Source organism: Culex pipiens, chromosome 1, assembly GCF_016801865.2.
Source record: "Culex pipiens pallens isolate TS chromosome 1, TS_CPP_V2, whole genome shotgun sequence".
Taxonomy (NCBI): domain Eukaryota; kingdom Metazoa; phylum Arthropoda; class Insecta; order Diptera; family Culicidae; genus Culex; species Culex pipiens.
In genome coordinates, this window is record NC_068937.1 from 4125023 (window position 1) to 4151799 (window position 26777).

The window sequence follows — 26777 nt, forward strand, 5'->3', positions numbered from 1 at the left end:
CAGTATCAAAAACCATGAATTTTGGTACCCAGTCGAATAGTTCGATTAATGTCCCCCCGGTAGAACCTTCCCGAGGGCAATTGCCACTCCGGGTGTGGCCAATCCGGTCAAAATAGCCATTTTCATTACCAGTTTAAAAAACCATGAATTTTGATACCCATATTGCCCCAAGTCGTATGGTTCGATTAATGTCCCCCTGGTAGAACCTTCCCGAGGGCACTGGCCACTCCGGGTGTGGCCAATCCTGCCAAAATGGCCATTTTCATTACCAGTTTCAAAAATCATGAATTTTGATACCCATATTGCCCCAAGTCGTATGGTCAAGCGTATGGTTCGATTAATGTCCCCTGGTAGAACCTTCCCGAGGGCACTGGCCACTCCGGGTGTGGCCAATCCGGTCAAAATGCCCATTTCCATTACCAGTTTAAAAAACCATGAATTTTGATACCCATATTGCCCCAAGTCGTATGGTACGATTAATGTCCTCCCGGTAGAACCTTCCCTGAGGGCAATGGCCACTCCGGGTGTGGCCAATCCGGTCAAAATGGCCATTTTCATTACCAGTTTAAAAAACCATGAATTTTGATACCCATATTGCCCCAAGTCGTATGGTTCGATTAATGTCCCCCTGGTAGAACCTTCCCGAGGGCACTGGCCACTCCGGGTGTGGCCAATCCTGCCAAAATGGCCATTTTCATTACCAGTTTCAAAAATCATGAATTTTGATACCCATATTGCCCCAAGTCGTATGGTCAAGCGTATGGTTCGATTAATGTCCCCTGGTAGAACCTTCCCGAGGGCACTGGCCACTCCGGGTGTGGCCAATCCGGTCAAAATGCCCATTTCCATTACCAGTTTAAAAAACCATGAATTTTGATACCCATATTGCCCCAAGTCGTATGGTACGATTAATGTCCTCCCGGTAGAACCTTCCCTGAGGGCAATGGCCACTCCGGGTGTGGCCAATCCGGTCAAAATGGCCATTTTCATTACCAGTTTAAAAAACCATGAATTTTGATACCCATATTGCCCCAAGTCGTATGGTTCGATTAATGTCCCCCTGGTAGAACCTTCCCGAGGGCACTGACCACTCCGGGTGTGGCCAATATCCTATAAATGTGGTCCCAAGCCCATTGCCCCAAATCATTCTGGTCCGGTGACTGTCCTTGCAATCTTCATAAGAACAGAATTCCTCCCAATTTAGTGCACAAACTGTGTCTTTCAATGTGTGCGTGTGTGTGTGTGTGTGTGAGCAATAAAATTACCACCGTGGATCCGCTCTTGTCGAAACTTCGTAAGGCACTGAATTTTTCTGAGGCTATCTGTTAGCTTAAATAGTTCGCATGAAATGTGGCAACAGTGGTGCAACGTTCTCGCGTGACAGTTCCACGTAAACAGGAGAGGAGGCAAAATTTGCACCATGTTGCCACATTTCATGCGAACTATTTAAGCTAACAGATAGCCTCAGAAAAATTCAGTGCCTTACGAAGTTTCGACAAGAGCGGATCCACGGTGGTAATTTTATTGCTCACACACACACACACACACACGCACACATTGAAAGACACAGTTTGTGCACTAAATTGGGAGGAATTCTGTTCTTATGAAGATTGCAAGGACAGTCACCGGACCAGAATGATTTGGGGCAATGGGCTTGGGACCACATTTATAGGATATTGGCCACACCCGGAGTGGCCAGTGCCCTCGGGAAGGTTCTACCGTGGGGACATTAATCGAACCATACGACTTGGGCCAATATGGGTATCAAAATTCATGGTTTTTTAAACTGGTAATGGAAATGGGCATTTTGACTGGATTGGCCACACCCGGAGTGGCCAGTGCCCTCGGGAAGGTTCTACCGTGGGGACATTAATCGAACCATACGACTTGGGGCAATATGGGTATCAAAATTCATGGTTTTTTAAACTGGTAATGAAAATGGCCATTTTGACCGGATTGGCCACACCCGGAGTGGCCATTGCCCTGGGGAAGGTTCTACCGGGGGACATTAATCGAACCATACGACTTGGGGCAATATGGGTATAAAAATGCATGGTTTTTGAATCTTGTAATGAAAATGGCCATTTTGACTGGATTGGCCACACCCGGAGTGGCCAGTGCCCTCGGGAAGGTTATACCGGGGGACATTAATCGAACCATACGACTTGGGCCAATATGGGTATCAAAATTCATGGTTTTTTAAACTGGTAATGGAAATGGGCATTTTGACTGGATTGGCCACACCCGGAGTGGCCAGTGCCCTCGGGAAGGTTCTACCGTGGGGACATTAATCGAACCATACAACTTGGGGCAATATGGGTATCAAAACTCATGGTTTTTTAAACTGGTAATGAAAATGGCCATTTTGACCGGATTGGCCACACCTGGAGTGGCCAGTGCCCTGAGGGAAGGTTCTACCGGGAGGACATTTACGGAACCATACAAATTTGGGCAATATGGGTATAAAAATGCATGGTTTTTGAATCTTGTAATGAAAATGGCCATTTTGACTGGATTGGCCACACCCGGAGTGGCCAGTGCCCTCGGGAAGGTTCTACCGTGGGGACATTAATCGAACCATACAACTTGGGGCAATATGGGTATCAAAACTCATGGTTTTTTAAACTGGTAATGAAAATGGCCATTTTGGCAGGATTGGCCACACCCGGAGTGGCCATTGCCCTGGGGAAGGTTCTACCGGGGGACATTAATCGAACCATACGACTTGGGGTAATATGGGTATAAAAATGCATGGTTTTTGAATCTTGTAATGAAAATGGCCATTTTGACTGGATTGGCCACACCCGGAGTGGCCAGTGCCCTCGGGAAGGTTCTACCGTGGGGACATTAATCGAACCATACGACTTGGGGCAATATAGGTATCAAAATTCATGGTTTTTGAATATGGTAATGAAAATGGCCATTTTGACTGGATTGGCCACACCCGGAGTGGCCAGTGCCCTCGGGAAGGTTATACCGGGGGACATTAATCGAACCATACGACTTGGGCCAATATGGGTATCAAAATTCATGGTTTTTTAAACTGGTAATGGAAATGGGCATTTTGACTGGATTGGCCACACCCGGAGTGGCCAGTGCCCTCGGGAAGGTTCTACCGTGGGGACATTAATCGAACCATACAACTTGGGGCAATATGGGTATCAAAACTCATGGTTTTTTAAACTGGTAATGAAAATGGCCATTTTGGCAGGATTGGCCACACCCGGAGTGGCCATTGCCCTGGGGAAGGTTCTACCGGGGGACATTAATCGAACCATACGACTTGGGGCAATATGGGTATAAAAATGCATGGTTTTTGAATCTTGTAATGAAAATGGCCATTTTGACTGGATTGGCCACACCCGGAGTGGCCAGTGCCCTCGGGAAGGTTCTACCGTGGGGACATTAATCGAACCATACGACTTGGGGCAATATAGGTATCAAAATTCATGGTTTTTGAATATGGTAATGAAAATGGCCATTTTGACTGGATTGGCCACACCCGGAGTGGCCAGTGCCCTCGGGAAGGTTCTACCGTGGGGACATTAATCGAACCATACAACTTGGGGCAATATGGGTATCAAAACTCATGGTTTTTTAAACTGGTAATGAAAATGGCCATTTTGGCAGGATTGGCCACACCCGGAGTGGCCATTGCCCTGGGGAAGGTTCTACCGGGGGACATTAATCGAACCATACGACTTGGGGCAATATGGGTATAAAAATGCATGGTTTTTGAATCTTGTAATGAAAATGGCCATTTTGACTGGATTGGCCACACCCGGAGTGGCCAGTGCCCTCGGGAAGGTTCTACCGTGGGGACATTAATCGAACCATACGACTTGGGGCAATATAGGTATCAAAATTCATGGTTTTTGAATATGGTAATGAAAATGGCCATTTTGACTGGATTGGCCACACCCGGAGTGGCCAGTGCCCTCGGGAAGGTTATACCGGGGGACATTAATCGAACCATACGACTTGGGCCAATATGGGTATCAAAATTCATGGTTTTTTAAACTGGTAATGGAAATGGGCATTTTGACTGGATTGGCCACACCCGGAGTGGCCAGTGCCCTCGGGAAGGTTCTACCGTGGGGACATTAATCGAACCATACAACTTGGGGCAATATGGGTATCAAAACTCATGGTTTTTTAAACTGGTAATGAAAATGGCCATTTTGGCAGGATTGGCCACACCCGGAGTGGCCATTGCCCTGGGGAAGGTTCTACCGGGGGACATTAATCGAACCATACGACTTGGGGCAATATGGGTATAAAAATGCATGGTTTTTGAATCTTGTAATGAAAATGGCCATTTTGACTGGATTGGCCACACCCGGAGTGGCCAGTGCCCTCGGGAAGGTTCTACCGTGGGGACATTAATCGAACCATACGACTTGGGGCAATATAGGTATCAAAATTCATGGTTTTTGAATATGGTAATGAAAATGGCCATTTTGACTGGATTGGCCACACCCGGAGTGGCCAGTGCCCTCGGGAAGGTTCTACCGTGGGGACATTAATCGAACCATACGACTTGGGGCAATATAGGTATCAAAATTCATGGTTTTTGAATATGGTAATGAAAATGGCCATTTTGACTGGATTGGCCACACCCGGAGTGGCCAGTGCCCTCGGGAAGGTTATACCGGGGGACATTAATCGAACCATACGACTTGGGCCAATATGGGTATCAAAATTCATGGTTTTTTAAACTGGTAATGGAAATGGGCATTTTGACTGGATTGGCCACACCCGGAGTGGCCAGTGCCCTCGGGAAGGTTCTACCGTGGGGACATTAATCGAACCATACAACTTGGGGCAATATGGGTATCAAAACTCATGGTTTTTTAAACTGGTAATGAAAATGGCCATTTTGACCGGATTGGCCACACCTGGAGTGGCCAGTGCCCTGAGGGAAGGTTCTACCGGGAGGACATTTACGGAACCATACAAATTTGGGCAATATGGGTATAAAAATGCATGGTTTTTGAATCTTGTAATGAAAATGGCCATTTTGACTGGATTGGCCACACCCGGAGTGGCCAGTGCCCTCGGGAAGGTTCTACCGTGGGGACATTAATCGAACCATACGACTTGGGGCAATATAGGTATCAAAATTCATGGTTTTTGAATATGGTAATGAAAATGGCCATTTTGACTGGATTGGCCACACCCGGAGTGGCCAGTGCCCTCGGGAAGGTTATACCGGGGGACATTAATCGAACCATACGACTTGGGCCAATATGGGTATCAAAATTCATGGTTTTTTAAACTGGTAATGGAAATGGGCATTTTGACTGGATTGGCCACACCCGGAGTGGCCAGTGCCCTCGGGAAGGTTCTACCGTGGGGACATTAATCGAACCATACGACTTGGGGCAATATGGGTATCAAAATTCATGGTTTTTTAAACTGGTAATGAAAATGGCCATTTTGACCGGATTGGCCACACCCGGAGTGGTTATTGCCCTGGGGAAGGTTCTACCGGGGGGGACATTAATCAAACCATACGACTTGGGGCAATATAGGTATCAAAATTCATGGTTTTTTGAAACTGGTAATGAAAATGGCCATTTTGACTGGATTGGCCACACCCGGAGTGGCCAGTGCCCTCGGGAAGGTTCTACCGTGGGGACACTAATCGAACCATACGACTTAGGGCAATATGGGTATCAAAATTCATGTTTTGGCCACTACGGGTGTGGCCAATCCGGTCAAAATTGTCATTTTCATTACCAGTTTCAAAAACCATGAATTTGGATTCCCATATTGCCCCAAGTCGTATGGTTCGATTAATGTCCCCCGGTAGAACCTTCCCGAGGGCACTGGCCACTCCGGGTGTGGCCAATCCAGTCAAAATGGCCATTTTCATTACAAGATTCAAAAACCATGCATTTTGATACCCATATTGGCCAAATTTGTATGGTTCCGTAAATGTCCTCCCGGTAGAACCTTCCCTCAGGGCAATGGCCACTCCGGGTGTGGCCAATTCTGCCAAAATGGCCATTTTCATCACCAGTATCAAAAACCATGAATTTTGATACGCATATTGCCCCAAGGCGTATGGTTCCGTAAATGTCCTCCCGGTAGAACCTTCCCTGAGGGCAATGGCCACTCCGGGTGTGGCCAATCCTGCCAAAATGGCCATTTTCATCACCAGTATCAAAAACCATGAATTTTGATACCCATATTGCCCAAATTTGTATGGTTCCGTAAATGTCCTCCCGGTAGAACCTTCCCTCAGGGCAATGGCCACTCCGGGTGTGGCCAATCCTGCCAAAATGGTAATTTTCATTACCAGTATCAAAAACCATGAATTTTGATACCCATATTGCCCCAAGGCGTATGGTTCCGTAAATGTCCTCCCGGTAGAACCTTCCCTGAGGGCAATGGCCACTCCGGGTGTGGCCAATCCTGCCAAAATGGCCATTTTCATCACCAGTATCAAAAACCATGAATTTTGATACCCATATTGCCTTAAGTCGTATGGTTCAATAAATGTCCCCCTGGTAGATCCTTCCCTCAGGGCCATGGCCACTCCGGGTGTGGCCAATCCTGCCAAAATGGTAATTTTCATTACCAGTATCAAAAACCATGAATTTTGATACCCATATTGCCCAAATTTGTATGGTTCCGTAAATGTCCTCCCGGTAGAACCTTCCCTCAGGGCAATGGCCACTCTTGGTGTGGCCAATCCTGCCAAAATGGCCATTTTCATCACCAGTATCAAAAACCATGAATTTTGATACGCATATTGCCCAAATTTGTATGGTTCCGTAAATGTCCTCCCGGTAGAACCTTCCCTCAGGGCACTGGCCACTCCAGGTGTGGCCAATCCTGCCAAAATGGCCATTTTCATCACCAGTATCAAAAACCATGAATTTTGATACCCATATTGCCCAAATTTGTATGGTTCCGTAAATGTCCTCCCGGTAGAACCTTCCCTCAGGGCAATGGCCACTCCGGGTGTGGCCAATCCTGCCAAAATGGCCATTTTCATCACCAGTATCAAAAACCATGAATTTTGATACGCATATTGCCCAAATTTGTATGGTTCCGTAAATGTCCTCCCGGTAGAACCTTCCCTCAGGTCACTGGCTACTCCGGGTGTGGCCAATTCTGCCAAAATGGCCATTTTCATCACCAGTATCAAAACCATGAATTTTGATACCCATATTGCCCAAATTTGTATGGTTCCGTAAATGTCCTCCCGGTAGAACCTTCCCTCAGGGCAATGGCCACTCCGGGTGTGGCCAATCCTGCCAAAATGGCCATTTTCATCACCAGTATCAAAATCCATGAATTTTGATACGCATATTGCCCAAATTTGTATGGTTCCGTAAATGTCCTCCCGGTAGAACCTTCCCTCAGGGCACTGGCCACTCCAGGTGTGGCCAATCCTGCCAAAATGGCCATTTTCATCACCAGTATCAAAAACCATGAATTTTGATACCCATATTGCCCAAATTTGTATGGTTCCGTAAATGTCCTCCCGGTAGAACCTTCCCTCAGGGCAATGGCCACTCCGGGTGTGGCCAATCCTGCCAAAATGGCCATTTCATCACCAGTATCAAAAACCATGAATTTTGATACGCATATTGCCCCAAGTCGTATGGTTCCGTAAATGTCCTCCCGGTAGAACCTTCCCTCAGGGCACTGGCCACTCCGGGTGTGGCCAATTCTGCCAAAATGGCCATTTTCATCACCAGTATCAAAAACCATGAATTTTGATACCCATATTGCCCAAATTTGTATGGTTCCGTAAATGTCCTCCCGGTAGAACATTCCCTCAGGGCAATGGCCACTCCGGGTGTGGCCAATCCTGCCAAAATGGTCATTTTCATTACCAGTATCAAAAACCATGAATTTTGATACCCATATTGCCCAAATTTGTATGGTTCCGTAAATGTCCTCCCGGTAGAACCTTCCCAAAGGGCACTGGCCACTCCGGGTGTGGCCGATATCCTACCAAATTGTTCCCAATTATTTTGGTATTCCGGTGACCGTTCTGGCTACCGTCAATAACTTCTTGGACCTCCTCTCAAGTTCGTGCACCACCTGCGTGTGTGTGTGTGAGCAATAAAATTCCCAACGTAAGGTCCGTCTTTGATGAAAGTCTGATGGACACTAAATCCTCCAGAGGCTAACTTTTAGCTTAAATAGTTTTCACGGCATCTACGCAACAAAAACAGAATGTCACGCCGAGGGCTTGCGACGGTAACGCTACATTTTCGAAAAATTTTGCATTGACACCGCAGATAGAGCTTTAAGACAAAGTCCTTTGTCAATAGCATGACAAAATCTGAGTGAAAATAACTTAGAAATTAATTATTTCATATGAGCGTGTATTTTTCACCCACTTGTCAACTGGCAACCCTGCCTGCTAAAAAAAACTTGACGAAAGATTCCAACACACGCACTCCCGCGTTTGAAGTCACTCACCACTACACCCACACGCCGACCACATTTTTCCACAGCCGCCGGCCGCGCCGTTGTTCGTTCCCTTCGTTCATTCGTCACTCGCACACTCACCAAGCAACACGCGACAAGAGCAGAAGTGCGCCGCGATTCCGGCTCCAAAGAACAAAACGCGTTTTTTTCCATCCCTCGAGTGTGTGCCCCACCGCCGTCAATTCCGGCCTTGTTGATTTTTTAGTTTTTTGTTGAAAAAAATAACCGGCCATCAAAATGTTTTGGGGTAAGTTGAAAAAATATTTGGATGAAAAACGCGGCCTGCTGCGTGTTTTCGTGCCCGGCGTCTGGACAAGATGGCTCTCTCGCCGCGAAATGTCAAACATGTCGCGACAAGAAAAATTTCACCAAAAACCGCGTGTTTTCGATTCTTTTTCCCCGTCCACTTCCGGCAGGACTCATCCTGAAGACGAACAAGAAGTACTCGCAGACGGTGCAGAAGGCGTTCCATCTGTCGCAGGCCGCGCTGGATCTGAGCAAAAGCAATGGCGGTGACGTGCAGGTTATGTTAACGTCGGAGGAAAACACGTACCTGCTGTGCACCCTGGGCAAGGACCGGCCCCAGGTCGCGCTGGATCTGAACTTTGAGGAGGGCGACCAGATCTCGCTGGCCACGAAAGGTGACGGAATGGTGCACCTGACGGGGTATTTGGTGCCGAGCGAGGAGGACATGTTCGGCGGGCTGGGGGATGAGGAGGAAGACGAGGAAGAGGACGCCGAGCTGGAGGAGGAGGTGGCCGCACCGGCCAAGAACGGAAAGGCCGCCAAGCAGGTAGGGAGGGGGGATGATTTCAAGGGCAGGCAGCTGCCACATTGTTGCCAATGTTTTGAGTTGGATCAAAGCATGCGGGAAGCACGAGGTGACAAGCGAAGAGCTTGAGCTATCCGCCTACTTGGATTTGGCGGGGATTGTTTACAAACATTGTGAATTTATTTAAAACATTTTTCTCCTTTTCCAGGACCGCATCGCCAAGAAGGTGGCACAGAAGGTGAACGCCAAGGAGGTCCAGCTGGAGGAGGGCGACGAGGACGACATGGACGAGACGTTTGAGCTGCCCAAGGGCGCCAAGAAGGCGGAAAGTGACGACGATGAGGACGATTCCGACGAGGACGATTCGGATGACGAGGGACTGGATGAGAGCAAGGCTGACGGCGAGGAAGATGACTCGGATGATGACGACGACGATGATGAGGAAGACGATGATGATGATGACGATGAAGAGGACGACTCGGAGGATGAACAGCCCAAGGCTAAGGTCGCCAAGGTCGAGAAGAAGCCCGCCAAGCAGAACGGCGTTGAAAACGGCAAAGCCTCGTCGAAGGAGCTGAAGAAGGAGGACAAGTCCGCGGGCCAGAAGGAGGAAGCCGGCAAGACGCGCACCCTGCAGGGTGGACTGGTCGTCGAAGATCTGAAGGTCGGCGGTGGCGTCGAGGCCAAGCCCGGCAAGAAGGTCGCCGTGTACTACGAGGGTCGCCTCAAGAAGAACAACAAAGTGTTCGATTCCTCGTCCAAGGGACCCGGCTTCAAGTTCGCGCTCGGACGCGGCGAAGTCATCAAGGGATGGGACCTCGGCGTCGCCGGAATGAAGGTCGGTGGCAAGCGACGACTGACCGTGCCCCACCAGCTGGCGTACGGAACCCGAGGCAGCCCGCCGGTCATCCCGCCCAACAGCACGCTCGTGTTTGACGTCGAGCTCAAGAACGTCTTCTAAGTTAGAATATCCCCCTCCCCCCTTCAGCTTAAACTTATCGTTAAGTCGTCCCCGAAAGAGAGTACACAATAATTCACACACACACACCACACAAAATGCCGTTAGCCATAAAAACCTAAAGTCAAGTGTCGATTTTACCAACATTTTTTTTTTTCTAAGAGAAAAGAAGCAAAACATCTCTCAGCATAGCAGCAGCCGCCTCCCTTTTCAATATTGCTCTGTAGTGTGGTAGGATTATTGCTCCTTTTTGTTGTAAAAAAGTTGCACTAATTTGTCGCACGCGCGCTCGTGCTCGTGCGGAGTGGTTTTTCTTTTTTTGATAAGAAAGAGAGAAAGAGTAATGTTATTCGTCAAATAAATGATAATAAACACAAAATGTGGAAAATCTTAAACGGAGTTGTGTTTTTAATTAACGGACATTTTTAAACTGGTGATTGTTCCATTTGATCGTAATTTGTCGTGAGAAGATTGCGATCAATCCATCGTAATTTAAAAGTTGTAAAAATAAAGTAAAATCCAAAAACATGCATAAATTCTAGAATTTACAAGAGTTTAAAATATCAATACATGTTACAAATAAGAAAAATCAGAATTTTTGAAATGCCTAACGTAAAAATTTACTTTTTACTAGTAGGGGAAATATGCCCATTTTAATCACTCTAAGCCGTTCGACCAATTCTCATCACTTTTGCCGTTTTTCGCTATTAAATCAACATTTTCAGATGTATTAACAATGGAGAGTTGCTTGCTCACTTTTGTTTAAGCTATTTATTACTTTGGAACAGTTAAAAACACTTTATGAAAGCTGTAATCCATGATCAAAGTGCTGATAGGCCGATAATAGAAATAGGCTGAGAAAGGGTATAGTTCCCCTATTTCCAAATAACTGCATTTTAAGTTTTGAAAATATTAAAAAAAATCTTGTTTTTTAGGTTTTAATTTAAATTTAAAAAATCAATCAACTTAAAAGAAATAAAACCTTTGAAAATTGGTAATATTCTAGAAAGCTCAAGATTTTTAAATACAGTATTACCAACGAGATTACCAATTAAAAATCTAAATTTTCTGTATTCCTAAATTTTAAATTTTATTTTTTCCTAATTTCCGAATAAGTAATTTTTTATATTTTTAATTCAATTTTTCTCATCTGTAATTAAAAAAAATGTTTATTTTTATTTTTTTATTCTAGAAACAAAAAAAAATCTAAAACGTCATAAAAATCTAAAACCTTCAAAATTAAAAAAATATATAAAAAGGTTGATAATTTTTGAAATTCCAAATAAACTGATTATTCATATCTTTAAAAATATGTTCAATTACTTTTTTTAATTTTTAATATTTAAATTTGTTGGATTAATTTTTTATTTGTTTTTTAACATTTGTATTTTTTTAGGTTTTTTCAGTATTTGAAAATGTTTGAATCATACATTTTTGCACTATTTTTTTTAACAAAATTAAAATTTTTAATTTTGTTTTGTTTTTTTAAGTTTTAAAATATCTAAAAAGAGAAAAAACAAGTAAAAAACTTTAAAAATATTAAAGCTTAAAAAAATGCCAAGATTTTTCCAGAATTTTTTAAATACCTATCTACATTTTTTGTTTTTTTTTTTTTATTTTATTGTTTAGGTTTTTATTAATTTTTAAAAAATCGACGGTAACATTTCAAAAGGCATCATGTACATTTTGGCACTTTCTGAGTTATGGCATATTCTGAAAGTACTCCTAAAAAGCTACCTCTCCACCAAAAATAAGCAAAAGTTACTTCAGTAATGTCTGTTTAATCATGATTTTAAATAAAGTAACATAAACAAAATCTCTGCCATCAGCAGTCCCTGTTTATATAGCCCTGTCAACCTGTCAAACAAAAGACTACATGAACCTCGTGACGAAAAAAAAGCAACATGAACAAAGCGCCATGTACATTCGGCGAAGAAAAACGAATCATAACAAAGCGTCCCCCTCAATGACAGCAGGGTGATATCTGGAGCAACACGAGAAAAGGGCGGATAAGCATTTTGACAGTTTGAACTATTTGGCTATTTCTCAAGCTTCTGGTAACTTTTTCTCAAAATTCGAAATGAGAAACATTAGCTGACCTCCACAGCTACCATTCAACACTATGGGTTGCCTATTGCCTGGGAAATTGCAAAATAGTTGTAGCTGTCAAAATGCTTATGCGCCCTTTTCAAATGTTGCTCCAGATATAGACCTATAGACGTTGGTGATTTCAAAAGAAGTTATGTTTGTTTTTTCTCAAATAAAATTACGGAAATAATGTTTTATTGAATTTGGATGACCAAGTATCAATAAAAGTAACGTTTTTCTTCGTTTGTTATCATTAGAACATCTTATTTTGCTTTTATTTAAAAATGGGAATTGAAAATGGATGCTCAACATTCAAATGCGTTTTTCTCAAAACGCATGGTTTGTACATGATGCTTTTTGAAATGTTGGCGTCGAAATAAAACTTTTCAAAATTTTAAACCATCAAAAAGTTTAAAATTTTTAAATAACAATATTATGTTCCAATTAAAAATTCCAGAATTTTCTTAATTCCTAACATAAAAAACTATTTACCAATTTTTTTTTTTATATTTTGAAATGATCAATTTTATTGCCTTAATTTTTTTTAAATTTGTTTTTTTTGCCTTTTTTAATTGAAACTTTGAACTTTGAGAAAATAAAAACCTTCAACTTTTTTAAAGTTCAATTTTAAAATAACAATATTAGAAATTGAAAAATTCTGGAGTTTTTTTTTGAAAAGGTCCAATAAACCAAATTTCCAGTTTTTTGCTTTTTGGGTGTTTTTGAAACCGCCTTGAGTCAGGGGTATTGAAAAACACCCAAAAAGCAAAAACTGGAAATTTGGTTTATTGGTCCTTTAAAAAAAAAACTCCAGAATTTAAGATTTTGTTGAATTCACAATTAAAAAAAAACTTCTCACTTTTCAAATGAACTAAACTTTTATATGTTAAAATGCTTAGTTTTTTTTAATTATTACTTTTTCAATTTTTAAGTGTTTAAATTTGTTGTTTTTTTTTCAGTTTGTAATTTTTTTTATTGTTTTTGAATCTTTGAAATTATTAAATCATAACATTTTTAAACTGTTTACTTGATTTTGTTTTGCAAATTTTAGCTTATAGTTATTTTTTTAAATTCTCTAAGTTTTAAAGTACCTAAAATTAGACAAAAAAAATGTCAAGATTTTGAAATAATGATATTACCAATTGGGTACTAAAGCCCTATGTAAATTTTTATGTGCAACGATAAAAAACACTTTTTGACTTTTTAAATATTTAAATTTGTTGCATTAATTTTTTATTTGTTCTTTTTTTGATTTTTGAAGTTCTCCTATAACTTCTTGCAAATTTTTGATTTTGTTTTTTTTTTTATTTTTCATGTTTTTTGTTACATTTTCAGCTTTATTTAACTTTAAGAAATTTTTACAAGCTTGAATTTTTAAAAGGTTAATTTTTTTAAATTTTTTTTAAATATTAATAATGAGAAAAAAACAAAAACTTAAAAAAGATTTAAAACATTAAATAATAGAAATTTTCAAAATTTAAAATAGGCTCTTTGCCAATTTTAATGTACAACCTCGTGTATACAACAGTAAAAAACACGAATGAAAACAATTTCTGACCACTTTTTTTTTCATTTTAAGGCCGATGCAAATATTTAAAAAAGTTTTTGTCCCTCGGCCCTGGCCGAGGTCAAGGGGGGGGCAAAAAAATAAAAAAATATAAAAATTTAAATAACAAGCCATAGTCTTCACATTTAAATGAAAAAAGTGTTTTAAAATGCATTTTACACTAGTTCAGTTGTTTTGCAATCATTAGTTTTCAAAAAATCTAAGATCTGACAAAAACAAAAAATGTATCGAAAAAAAAAATTTGCATCGAAAATTTTCCAATAATCTTAAGATTTTTTAATAAACCCAAACATGCTAAAAATGATTTTAAACGCAGAAGAATGTATTTTAATTTGATTTCAGCTGGTTGCACTTGAATTTTCATTGAAATTTTGAAGTTTGTTGTAAAAATATTTTTTTTGCCCCCTTATTTTTGGGGCCAATTTTGAAGGGGGGGGGGGGGGGGGGGGGTGACAAAAGCTTTTAAAAATATTTGTACCAGCCTAATCAAATTAAAAAAAAATGACAAGACAACATTTTTTCGATGGATCAACTCTGGAGCAACATTTGAAAAGGGCGGTACGACAATGCTCTAACGGCCTTTCATCACACGCGTTTAAATGGGACGAAAGGCCGTAAGGGCAATGTCGTACCGCCCCTTTCAAATGTTGCTCCAGAACTATAAGGTCCCCTTGGAACAAGCTGTCAAGTAGGAATATTTCTGTCAAGAAGGGCCGTGAAGTTAATTTTTAAAAATTGAATTAAAAATCCATTTTAAATCCATTGCGGTCGCACAAAGGATCATTGTACCCAGAAAAGTAAGCTTTATCATTGTAAACAATTATATTTATCTTCCTCAAAAACGAAACGAATGCCATTGCAATGGTAAAGTGTCTTTAATGAAACTAATAAATAATAAAATTCAGAGAAAAATGTGTGCACCTTGGGAAGAAATCAAAGGTTGGCTTGTGACATTTTTCTTTGAGACGGCTATACTAAATTTTAATCAAGGTTGGTTAGACGAAATCAAAATTAAAAATAACTCAAACGTGAACAGCCTCAAAAATGGGTACAAGCTGGACCTGTAAAAAAAAATGTTTCCCACGTTTTCGCAAAGAATCTTCAAAACGCGCCATAAAAAATGAGTTCCATTTTTAACGAAAGTATTTCGAAGGCAGTGCTGCCAGCGCACATTTGCACTCGTTTTTGTTTCATTTCCATCCGTTCCAACTGAAAGTTGAAATTTGCTGGCTAAAATTTTGGTTATTCGGGGTGCTCCGAAAAATCCCCATGAAAAGTGTAAAATTTTACTTGTCAAATCAAGATTTAAGTCTTCTGTCACCTTGACAGCTAGGCAGTGTTTTGGAACTTTCGATTTTCCTTCTCCGCACCCTCCCTCTGCTGCATGCACTCTGCAAAGCCAAGTCGGCCACATAAACAGCTTTTTCATAAATCGGGAAAAATCGCCTAAATTTCATCATTTCGCGTGCTCGAAGCAGAGCATTTCCGGGTGCAGCAGATTGGGCGCCCGCAAGCGATGCCCATTTGGAACCGAGGTCAAAGTCTCACGTTAAAAAGTGCGTAGTTGGAAACTAGTTTGGATCGCGTGGAACCCAGGTCGGAGTATTTTTTTTTAGGAAGAAGGAATTTTATTAAGGCAGCAAGATGGTTTTGGCGGATCTCGGCCGGAAGATTACGAATGCGTTGCATTCGCTCAGCAAAGCGACCATCATCAATGCCGAGGTGTTGGACGCGATGCTGAAGGAGATTTGCACGGCCCTGCTGGAGGCCGATGTGAACATCCGGTTGGTGAAGAAGCTGCGGGAGAACGTCAAGTCGGTGATTGACTTTGACGAGATGGCTGGGGGGTTGAACAAGCGCCGGATGATCCAGACGGCGGTGTTTAAGGAGCTGGTCAAGCTGGTCGATCCGGGCGTGAAGCCGTACCAGCCGGTGAAGGGACGGCCGAATATTATCATGTTTGTCGGGCTGCAGGGTTCGGGGAAGACGACGACCTGTACGAAGTTGGCGTATCATTACCAGAAGAAGAACTGGAAGTCGTGCCTGGTGTGCGCGGATACGTTCCGTGCTGGTGCGTACGATCAGATCAAGCAGAACGCCACCAAGGCCAGGATTCCGTTCTACGGAAGCTACACCGAGGTGGATCCGGTCGTGATCGCCCAGGACGGCGTGGAGATGTTCAAGAAGGAGGGCTTTGAGTTTATCATCGTGGACACGAGCGGTCGTCACAAGCAGGAGGAATCGCTGTTCGAGGAGATGTTGGCGGTCGCGACGGCCATCAAGCCGGACAACATTATCTTCGTGATGGACGCCACGATCGGACAGGCTTGCGAGGCGCAGGCGAAGGCGTTCAAGGAAAAGGTCGACATCGGATCCGTTATCATCACCAAGCTGGACGGACACGCCAAGGGAGGAGGTGCGCTGTCGGCGGTGGCCGCGACCAGCTCGCCGATCATCTTCATCGGAACCGGCGAGCACATTGACGATTTGGAACCGTTCAAGACGAAGCCCTTTATTAGCAAACTGCTCGGCATGGGAGACATCGAGGGGTTGATTGAGAAGGTGAACGATTTGAACCTGGACGACAACGAGGAACTCATTGACAAGATTAAGCACGGACAGTTTACGATTCGGGACATGTACGAGCAGTTCCAGAACATTATGAAGATGGGACCGTTTTCGCAGATTATGGTGAGTGACTGTTTAATTTTTAATTTTTTTGGAAACTGTTTTGAGAAAGAGGCGCAAAGAAATATCCCAAATTTGATCTCATGCTAGAAGAGCACATGAAGCAACCGTTTTATACTAATACGGCTGGTGCTATTTCCGAACTGGAACCTAAGGCTGCCACTCTGAGATGAACCCGTGACTTTTAACTTATGAGGTGAACCAGGAAAACAAATGTTTCAGATTTTCTTGTGCGAACTTTTTTTTGTTATCTTTACTATCCAGCAAGGTTGTTTGTCATATCGGTCATGGTTGTAGCAAGTCCCCCAAGGCGGGGGTTACAATAATTATTAAAAATAAAATAAAAAACAAGACAAATTTTAAAAACAACATTGGGAAAGTATCTCAAAATGCTTTATACATCATCACAGTTGTGTTACTATCAAAATTTGGGTGAATATCAAAGAATTCAAGAAAATATTTTTTTTTAAACACCAAAAAAAAAAATCAAAATTTGTTAAAAGTCTCTGCTTGAAAAAAGAAAAAGAAAAAAACTGTCAAATATTGCGATGTTGTTTGTTTAATTGCCATAGTCTAATTCTTTATGTAAACTAATGTCAAATACATAAACAATGACTTTTAAATCCCGCTGTTTGACATGCATGATTTTTAAAACCCGCCAAACAAATCGCAGCAAACTGGGGGTTGCTGGGTAAAAATCGGAAAAGTACAGTCATCCCACATATTCGGAACACCCACAAATTCGGAACACTTTTATGATAATTTGTCAATAGCATGCCAAAAGTAGCTTTTCTGTCGACCTTACTATTTTTAGAACCTTCATTTGGACATTATCTTGCTATTTCACTAGTAAAAGTAGTACTTTTTGAACAAAAAACTTCATTCCAAGACTATTTTGTCCAGAGCAGCAAAACACTGCCTCCAAATGGCCTGTTTCATAATTGTGGGATGTTATTGTGCCTCCCACAATTGTGGAACACCTGAATTTAACTGATATTTTCACAAAAAAAGTTATCAAACCATGTATAAAACATCACAAAGCTTGAGTTTCATTGGTTTCAGTGTGTGAAATCATTATTTGGTAATAAATATGTACTCCTGGAGAGATCCAAAGTTTGTTTACATTCGTAAGAAAAAAGTGTTCCGAATTTGTGGATTTCAAGGGTCAAAGTAATTCATCAAAAACTTCATAAAAAAGTTAAAAGTTGCACATGTTCGATACAGCATTCGAAAGATCGCAAGAAAAGCTTTCAAATGAAGGTAAAAGCGAATCATTAAGTTCAATTATCGATTTGCTGTGATTTTTTGAACATTGGCCGATCTGGAAACCGTTCCGAATATGTGGGATGACTGTACTTGTCAAAAGTTTTGAGTTTTCTTTTGAAACGGTGGTGTTTTTCGAGGTCCGGAGAAAAGTGGCCAAATTATTTTAGAAATCCGAATCCCTATTTCCAAAAATTCCGATAAGAGTGCTAAAATGATCTTTAGTTGTTCGGGACACGTGATTTTTGTTGCTGAAATTCTCAGTAATTATGTTGCACCCCGTTTCATAAGAAAACCTGACGGCAATTCTGGTTGGCGGTTTGGGAAAGACTGTACGCCAGAAAAGAAAACTGTTTTTTCTTATGACTTGTTTGCTTTTTGTTATTCTTGCCTCGGAGTAAACGATATCAATGCAGGCGAATATTTTGCTTACTGCCTTGATTTGAGGGAAAAATGATAACGAAAAACAAAAAAAGTGCTTTAGACAATCTAAGGAAGCAAAAAAACGCAACTCAAGTTTTATCCCAAACCCCTTTTATTTCGTGTATAATAATTTTCCAAGATCGACAATTTTAAATACGGCTAATCTGCCCATTATCGCATAAATGTCCCATATGCATTTTCATCGATTTCGAGTTATTGATGCAGTTTGGTTCAAAATCGTATGCTCTTTCGAAAGAGCCTATAACATCCAGTACTTTATTCTAGAAATCTGGAGGAAATCCAGTTTTTTCGCGAAAACTTAACACGTAGCCTTATGTATGGGACAAACTTCAAATGCGTTTTTCTCAGCTTGCTGTTATTGCATATGGGACATTTATGCGAACATGGGCAGTAATCAAATTCGCTTCTATTTCGAATTCAAACACACCCTTCAACAACAAGATGCACCCCCTTAAAAAAAATATTTATTTCACTCGCAAATTTGATAATCACAAATAACAATTCGCAATTTTCAGTGTAAGAACGGGCCTTGACCGATCTTATGCACTAGGTTCCCGACGAACACGCACTGCCCTTACACCTACATCTCACCCTTGCTCTGAGTCAGTACGAGCAGCACGCTAGAACACGCTTTGAGTGTTCGTGCCAGGCATGCACACCTTCTTTTCCGGTTACGCATTTTAACTCGGCCGGGGGTGGTACATTACGTAGGGTTTGATGTAAGTATAAGCGCCTAACCATTTATAGTGTGCCTATCAACTTTCATTAAAGCAAAAACTGTTTTTTTTTTAGTTTGAATTCAAAAACTTATTGTTATTTACTGTGTATTGTTTTCTCCTGAAATCTTCCCTATTGTTGAGTCTGTTTATCTGTTGCTATTTCTTTTGTCGCGGTGTTTTGTTACAACTTTTGGTCCTAAGCATTTTATAAAAGTTTTTCAAAAGTACAATAGTAATATTTGTGTTAATTCTTTGATCACTCCAAAAATTGAGTAAGGGCTCGAACCTCATTTGTTTGAAGAAAAGGGTGAAGATTGAAAACAATGGACAGTGAAAGAAATATACTATTTGAAGAATCAATAGTAAAAGAAAGATAGTAATTTAGGAAGTAGATAAATAAATTAACAATAATTAATAAATAGAGGTAACAAACAAGCTTAGATTGTATTGAGGGCAATTTATAGGGCAAATGAAAAATTATTCAAATAGATAAATAAAGAAAAGGCAGATGATAACAAAATTGACATCGCTGCCAAATTAAGGGAAAGCAGAAAGTATGTTACAGCAGCATCAATTGGTAAAATAGAGTGAAAAAGCGTTGAGAAATAAGAGAATCAAATGAGTAAAATCGAAATCAAATGGAGGATAGTAAATAGAAGCCGCGTTAGAAAATCAGTGAAACAAAATAAACAGAAGATAGGTGGTAGCTGAGAATGAAGAGAAGAGAAACCCCGTTGTGCGATGTTTCAGGTACATCCACAGCAGTTGACTCAACATACTGCGAATCAAAACAATACCGTCTACAATCACAAATTACTTCCCTTTCCCACATTGTCGCGCCCCTTTCTTTTAGCCGTCTCGACTTTGACTTTGGTCAAAGGTTTACGATCCGTTTCCACAGGCCACCAGCTAGGTCATCATGAAAACCAAGCCAACGTGGAGGTAAGAAAATAGGACACTTGCAAGGAACCAGAGCTATACTGTCTTGATCAAGAATGATCTAACAGGACTACGGACGTAGTCAGTGACGCTCCTTCCAGGATGTTCCTCGCCTGAGCGTCAACTGAAGAGGTATCATCAGCATCATTCGCACTTGGCCTGCAATTTGATAATCACAAATAACACATAAAAAGTCTTCACTTCAAAACAGTTTGACGAACATTTGTTAAGATTCCACTCCACGGTCCTCCAAAAGCGGTTAGCGGATTGAGCTTGATGAAATATCGGAGATCGGGATTCATAAAATAACGTGGCCAGTTTGCTCCGGCATAATCCGTTCATGCTAAAAAAAAAAACGGTCCCATAAAAAGCACCACCGTTTTAAAAGAAAACAAAACTTTTGACAAGTACTTTTCCGATTTTCCCCCAGCAACCCCCAGTGTGCTGCGATTTGTTTGGCGGGTTTTAAAAATCATGCATATCAAAAGGCGGGATTTAAAAGTCATTGTTTATGTATTTGACATTAGTTTACATAAAGAATACTTTGTTAAGAGATCATGCAATTTTGACACTCCAGAGCCAGATATTTCTCAGAATATACTAGCAAGGCCTACTAATTATGTCTTAAAGGCTAGGATATGCTTTCTTACAGTATTTTTTGCCGCTGAATCCGAATCTGGAATCTAAATTCACGAAACAGTGAAGATTTGGAGCTACGTCCCAGTTTGTATGTTATTTGCGGTTATTAATCCTAAAACTTTAGTTCCAATTTCCAATCATTTTGAAAAAAAAATGAAATAAAAATGAAACACAGAAAATATATTTTCAAAAATGCAATGATTTAAAATACTTCCAAATTTCTAGAATTTAAAATTAAAGAAACCAGAAAACGAAGGTTGTTAACGATAAAATTATCAAGGTTCGATAAGTTCTATCGTTATCTCATTTTATCGACGATAACGAACGATAACTTATATTTAATATATTTTTAAAATTTACATAATCCAACTAAATTATGTTTAATTTTCAAGCTATCTATTAGATTTTTTTTTGATAATATGGTAAGTTACAATGTATAAATAAAATACTAAAAAAATCACAACAATTGCCGTATTTTCTCGAAAAAACTAAAAAAATTATAATTCGCAAAATGGGTATCAAACGATTAAAAATTTTGCACTGTTTAAGAGTTTTTTTAATGAAATACTCAAATTTACGCAAAATACCGTATTTTTTGAAAGTATATACTCAAATTTTCATAATTTGCAATATGGGCAGCAAAAGAAACGAAATGTTCCTGAATTTCCACTGTTTTAAAGTTTTTTTTTTAATGAAACACTACCTACAAGTTTCACAAAATACCGTATTTATTTCGAAAGTACTCAAATTTTCATAATTAAAAAAAAAACGAAGTTGACTTTATAGCTGTCGGCCACCATTGCTAGTACCAACCACTAGTGTCTTCCTTTTATCTTCAAGGACTTCGCCGCCCTGGGCTCCTAAGTGTATGAAAGTATGGCACGGAGCGACGGCGCCGAATACCCATATTTACACAAAGAATTTTAGAGCGCCCGCCGCGGGATTCGAACCGGCGACCTCTGGATTGTGAGTCCAGTGCGCGGTCCGATTGATCCACACGGGCGGGAAATTTTCATAATTTGCAATATGTATATCAAACGATTTGCTCGGGGTTAGTACGGTATTTTGTGAAAACCAGAGCATTTTATACCAAAAATACTAGAACAGTGAAAATGCATGCACCAAATTCGCTTCGCATCAAACTCGTTTTGGAAATTTAAAAAATTTAATAATAAAAAAAAATGCCGTAAAAATATGTTTTTTAGTATTTATCAAAAAACAATTTCTAATAAAAGTGAAAAAGCATACCAAATTTCGCTTCGTATTGCAAATCATAAAAATTTAAGGATTTTCGAAACAATACGATATTTTGTGAAAATTTGAGTATTTCACAAAAAAACGATAATAAAAGTGAAAAAACTTATCAAATTTTGTATCGTTTGATTTGATTGCAATTTTTTTTGGTATTTTCGAACAAATACGGTATTTTGTGAAAATTTGAGTATTTCATAAAAAAAACACTAAAACAGTGAAAATGCAGGTAAGGGAGCGTTCTTTTATTACGTAACGCAGTTGGTGTGGAGGAAGGGGGGGGGGGGGTGTCGGAGTCCGTGTTACGCTCCATACAACATTTTTCAAATTTGTATGGAAATTGGTGTTACGTTATAAAAGAACACCCCCTTAAATTAAGCTTCATTTGATTCCCTTTGCAAATTATGAAAATTGGAGTACTTTATAAAAATACGGTATTTTGTGAAAATTTTAGTATTTATGCTTCGAAACTTGCTACACTCAAACCCCGATGGATTGACACCAAATGTTGTCAAACGAACGGGGTCACTTTTTAGTTTGACACCCTTTTTACACGGAGTTCACACACACTACCAAACGTTTGTTTTGATAGTGTGCGTGAGCGCTGTGTAAAAAGTGACAGTTAATCACTTTTTAGTTTGACTTTGACCAACCAACGGGGTAAAAACTAAAAAGTGTCAAACGAAAAAGTGACCAACCACCGGGGGTTGAGTGTAAATTATCAAATATTGTTTTCTAAGCGATTGAAATGAAAATTTAACATGGTATTGATGGATTAAGTCAATTTAAGAAAGATTTTAAAAATGAGTTATCGTCCATTATCGGCGATAAGATTGGCTACCTTGCATAAAACCACAAAAATGTAAAATACGAGAGGTTCATCCATAAATCACGTGGGCACTTTTTGAAATATTTGTAAACTACATTTCAGACTCGGTTATCCGAAGTCCTCGCAAAAATTTCACTTCGGAAAGCTGAATAACGATATTTTTCCCTTGTGTTTTGCCTTCCTCACTTTACTGAGGAAAGGCTATAAAATCACTCGAAAAACGAACTTTTTAGTTAGACCTCCTAGACCTACCTTCATTTGTACATATCGACTCAGAATCACCAGCTGTTTGGCTGTATGTAGACATGTGTACCAAATCAATGTCACTGGAATATCTTGTCACAGGCTCAACCGATTTTGGCCGGAATGGTTTTAATCGATCCGTCTTAACGTCCCTTAAGTTGCTATTTAAATTCATGCAATTTTATCATGTATTTAAAAAGTTATGTTAAAAAAACTGTTTCATATTAAATTAAAATTATGGTAAAAAGGGTGTTTTTTTCATGAAACCCTCACATGTTATATATTTTTAGAAAGCATATGAGAAGACCTTTCTTGTGGATTAAGAATTTTCAAGATCTGACTTACCTATCTAAAATTACAAGCAGTTTAAAAAATGGTCTGAATTTACATAACCTCAAATGGTCCCGTCTGGTCGCCACAAAAAAAAGCCTTGTAGAGGGATGCCATTTTCCTGAAAGGCGGTGTCTGTATAATCTTGACAAAAAGTCTGTAGGAAGTCTGATTTTTTTACTCGTCACTTATTTTTATTAGGACCTCTTAGGTGCTGCGATCACGTTAAGGGAGATCCATAAACCATGTGGACACTTTAGGGGATTCTTTAAATTAGAGGAAGGCACCAACCACCTAAAGGTGGATTAAGTTACGGTTTTTTTATTTGGAGTCACTAAGGAAATATGTGCTTAAAAATGGCGGCCAACATGGCGGCGGAATGTTGGAAATATTGATTTTGTAAAATAACAGCCATTTGACTACTTGAACTCGACTGATTTGGGGTTGGCAAATTCGAATTTGAATGAAAAATCCTGAAATTCAAATGAAGAATTCATTTTACTTTGGACTAACCTAATCTAATAATCTAATCTAACACAAGCGCAGCCAGTCCGATGAAAGCATGCTGGAAAGTCTTGTGATTAGATTACGCCCCAAGCACTTTTCTTGTCAATATTAATAATTGCAACAATTAAAGTGGCCAGCCCTACTGCGTTGTATTTACCGCAGAGAGGATTCTATGCACGGATTACAGTTCACAGAATCTACAGGGGAGGAATAATTAATTTTATTTTGTACCTCGACAAATGTTTAGTATTGTAACTTGATCACTCTGTTTTTCCTCCGTTCATTTCCAGGGCATGATCCCCGGCTTCTCGCAGGACTTTATGACCAAGGGCGGCGAGCAGGAGTCGATGGCCCGCATCAAGCGCCTCATGACCATGATGGACTCGATGTCGGACGGCGAGCTGGACAACAAGGACGGGGCGAAGCTGTTCAGCAAGCAGCCGACGCGCGTCGTCCGCGTGGCCCAGGGTTCGGGCGTTACGGATCGTGAGGTGCGCGACCTGATCACGCAGTACACCAAGTTCGCGGCGGTCATCAAGAAGATGGGCGGCATCAAGGGCCTGTTCAAGAGCGGCGATATGACCAAGAACGTCAACCCCACCCAGATGGCCAAGCTGAACCAGCAGATGGCGAAGATGATCGACCCGCGGATGTTCCAGCAGATGGGCGGCATGAGCGGACTGCAGAACATGATGCGGCAGCTGCAGCAGGGCGCCGGCGGGCTCGGGAACCTGATGGGAGGGTTCGGCAAACCTTAAGTCGTTACTTTTATAATTTTTCAGAGAGGAATTATTTTTTTTTTGTTTTTAATTGAACCGATGTAGAGAGCATTTTGTTTTTTTTTTTGGTTTCGTTAGTGAAAATAAAAATCCACTTCTATCCGTATTACGAATAAACCTAAACGGGGACCTTTTTACACTGTAATTTTGAAGAACAATCCAGCAGTCGCAACTAATCCGAGCGAGGTGTCATTACTCAATTGCCGCAATAACGTAGCTCAATCGACCGTGGTAGACAGATCCTCAAAATGAAGAACCAAAATCGCAGCAGTTGTGGTGATCTAACATCTCTGACTCGTAATGCGATACGAAAAGCACGCCGGCAGGTTGCGACATTCCGTCCGTTCGTTGACCGTCCAGGTTCGGGCATGGGAAGCCTCGTGCGAGGAAGCTTACGAGTTGGCCTGGAATGGTGGAAGGCTTACGTGGGTGTGAAAAGCCGTGTTGCGTAGTTTCGTTCGTGTCTTTCTCTAGAAAAGAGGCCGTTGAGGCTTTCTGAATGAATGACGTGAACATTTCTATAATATACGGTAAGGTGGTCGGTTATTGAGGTTGAAAGATTTGTTAAATTTAATAATAAAACTCAAAATTTTATTTATTTTACCCAACTGGATGCACTAACATAATTCATCAAGATTTTATCAAAAATCGGAACATTTACAACTTAAGTTAAGTACGGAGCTCGAAACGAATACGGGTAAGAAAAGTTGCACATTCTTTTCTATCGAGAGTACGCTATAAAGTAGGTGTTTATTGTACGATTGATATAACAGTAAGCAGCTTCAATTCATGGCTTGCTTCAATCTTCTCACTGCAACACTCCTCCTGAAGATGAAGAGATGCCCATTGAACTCCTGTTCACTTCCAGCTTCATCCTCTGCAACGGCTTTGTGAGTCCATCGGCAATCTGGTTGTCCGTGCTCACGTACTCCAGCTTAACCACACCTTGCTCGAGGGAATCCCGGATGTAGTGCTGCCGGATGTCGATGTGCTTCGTGCGGGGGTTGTAGCCACCGTTCTTGGCGATGGCGATACAACTTTGGTTGTCGCACCGAATTTCGATCGGTTGGTTGGATCCGAACAGCGTTGAGATCCCGCGCCACCATGACGCTTCCTGGACAGCCGCAGACACCGCCATGTACTCGGCTTCGCACGTCGAGAGCGCCACCGTGTGTTGTTTCTTGCAGGACCACGAAATCGCTCCTCCTTGCGCCAGGAAAATGTATCCGCTTGTGGATTTGCGCTCGTCCGGGTCCGATCCCCAGTCAGCATCGCAGTAGCCGACAATCTCCGACTCAGCGTCCCGCTTGTACTTCAGCCTGCGCTTAGCTGTGCCGCGAAGGTATCGCAGCAGGTGCTTCACCGCGTTCCAGTGCTTCGGTCCCGGGTTCCGGTTGAACCGGCTCAGGGTGTTGACCGCGAACAGGATATCCGGCCGCGTGCTCTGGGCCAGATACATGAGGCAGCCGACCGCTTCTTGATAGGGGACGTCCTTCATCAGCGCGGTCTCGGCCTCGGTCTTCGGGCTCATCTCGTTCGACAGCTTCTCGCTCGCGTTCATCGGGATGCTGACCGGCTTGCACTCGCTCATGTTGAACCGATTCAGAACGGATTCGATGTACGCTTCCTGGTCCAGGGCGATTCCATCTTCCGTCCTCTCGATCCGGATTCCGAGGCAGTGCTTCGCGGCTCCCAAGTCTTTCATGCGAAAGTGGCTGCTGAGCTGCTTCTTCAGCTTGTTCGTCCGTGCGCTGTTGTTGCTGAAGATCATCAGGTCGTCGACGTAGATGGCCACGATCAGGATGTTGCCATCGCTCTTGCTGAGGTAGACGCACGGATCGTACTTCGTCGGGGCCAGTCCGAACTTCTTCAGAGCTGCGTCCAGCTTCTGATTCCAGACTCTACTCGACTGCTTGAGCCCGTACAGCGCCTTGTTCAGCTTGCAGACCAGCGACTTTTCTTCGCCGTCGGTGAAACATGGTGGCTGCTCCATGTAGATCTCCTCGTCGAGGTCTCCTTGGAGGAAGGCAGTCACGGCGTCCATTTGATCCACAGCCAGGTCGTGCTTCGCGGCCAGGGCGAACAGGTACCGCAGCGAACTGTATCGAACGACCGGGGCGTAAGTTTCGTCGAAGTCTACCCCCTTTCGCTGCGAGTAGCCCTTTATGACCAGCCGCGCCTTGTGCCGCTGCACTCGTCCTTCGGCATCGTGCTTGGTTTTGAAAACCCACTTGCACTTGATGGCCTTCCGTCCTCTCGGCAGCTCGGCGAGCGTCCACGTGTTGTTGTCGACCAGGGCCTGGA

General features: G+C 41.6%; 2 protein-coding genes across 2 annotated transcripts; both read left to right on the forward strand.

Annotated features, from left to right (window-relative positions):
* The first annotated feature begins 8545 nt into the window (after positions 1–8545).
* On the forward strand, positions 8546–10582 carry LOC120432226 (46 kDa FK506-binding nuclear protein). The gene is made up of 3 exons (XM_039597400.2): positions 8546–8704; positions 8874–9250; positions 9438–10582. Exons 1-3 carry the CDS (start codon positions 8695–8697, stop codon positions 10188–10190), a joined length of 1140 nt encoding a protein of 379 aa, XP_039453334.1. The 5' UTR covers positions 8546–8694; the 3' UTR covers positions 10191–10582.
* Positions 10583–15206: 4624 nt separating this feature from the next.
* LOC120432224 (signal recognition particle 54 kDa protein) lies at positions 15207–24593 on the forward strand. Its single transcript, XM_039597399.2, has 2 exons — positions 15207–16533; positions 23985–24593. Exons 1-2 carry the CDS (start codon positions 15487–15489, stop codon positions 24450–24452), a joined length of 1515 nt encoding a protein of 504 aa, XP_039453333.1. The 5' UTR covers positions 15207–15486; the 3' UTR covers positions 24453–24593.
* Positions 24594–26777: the final 2184 nt, after the last annotated feature.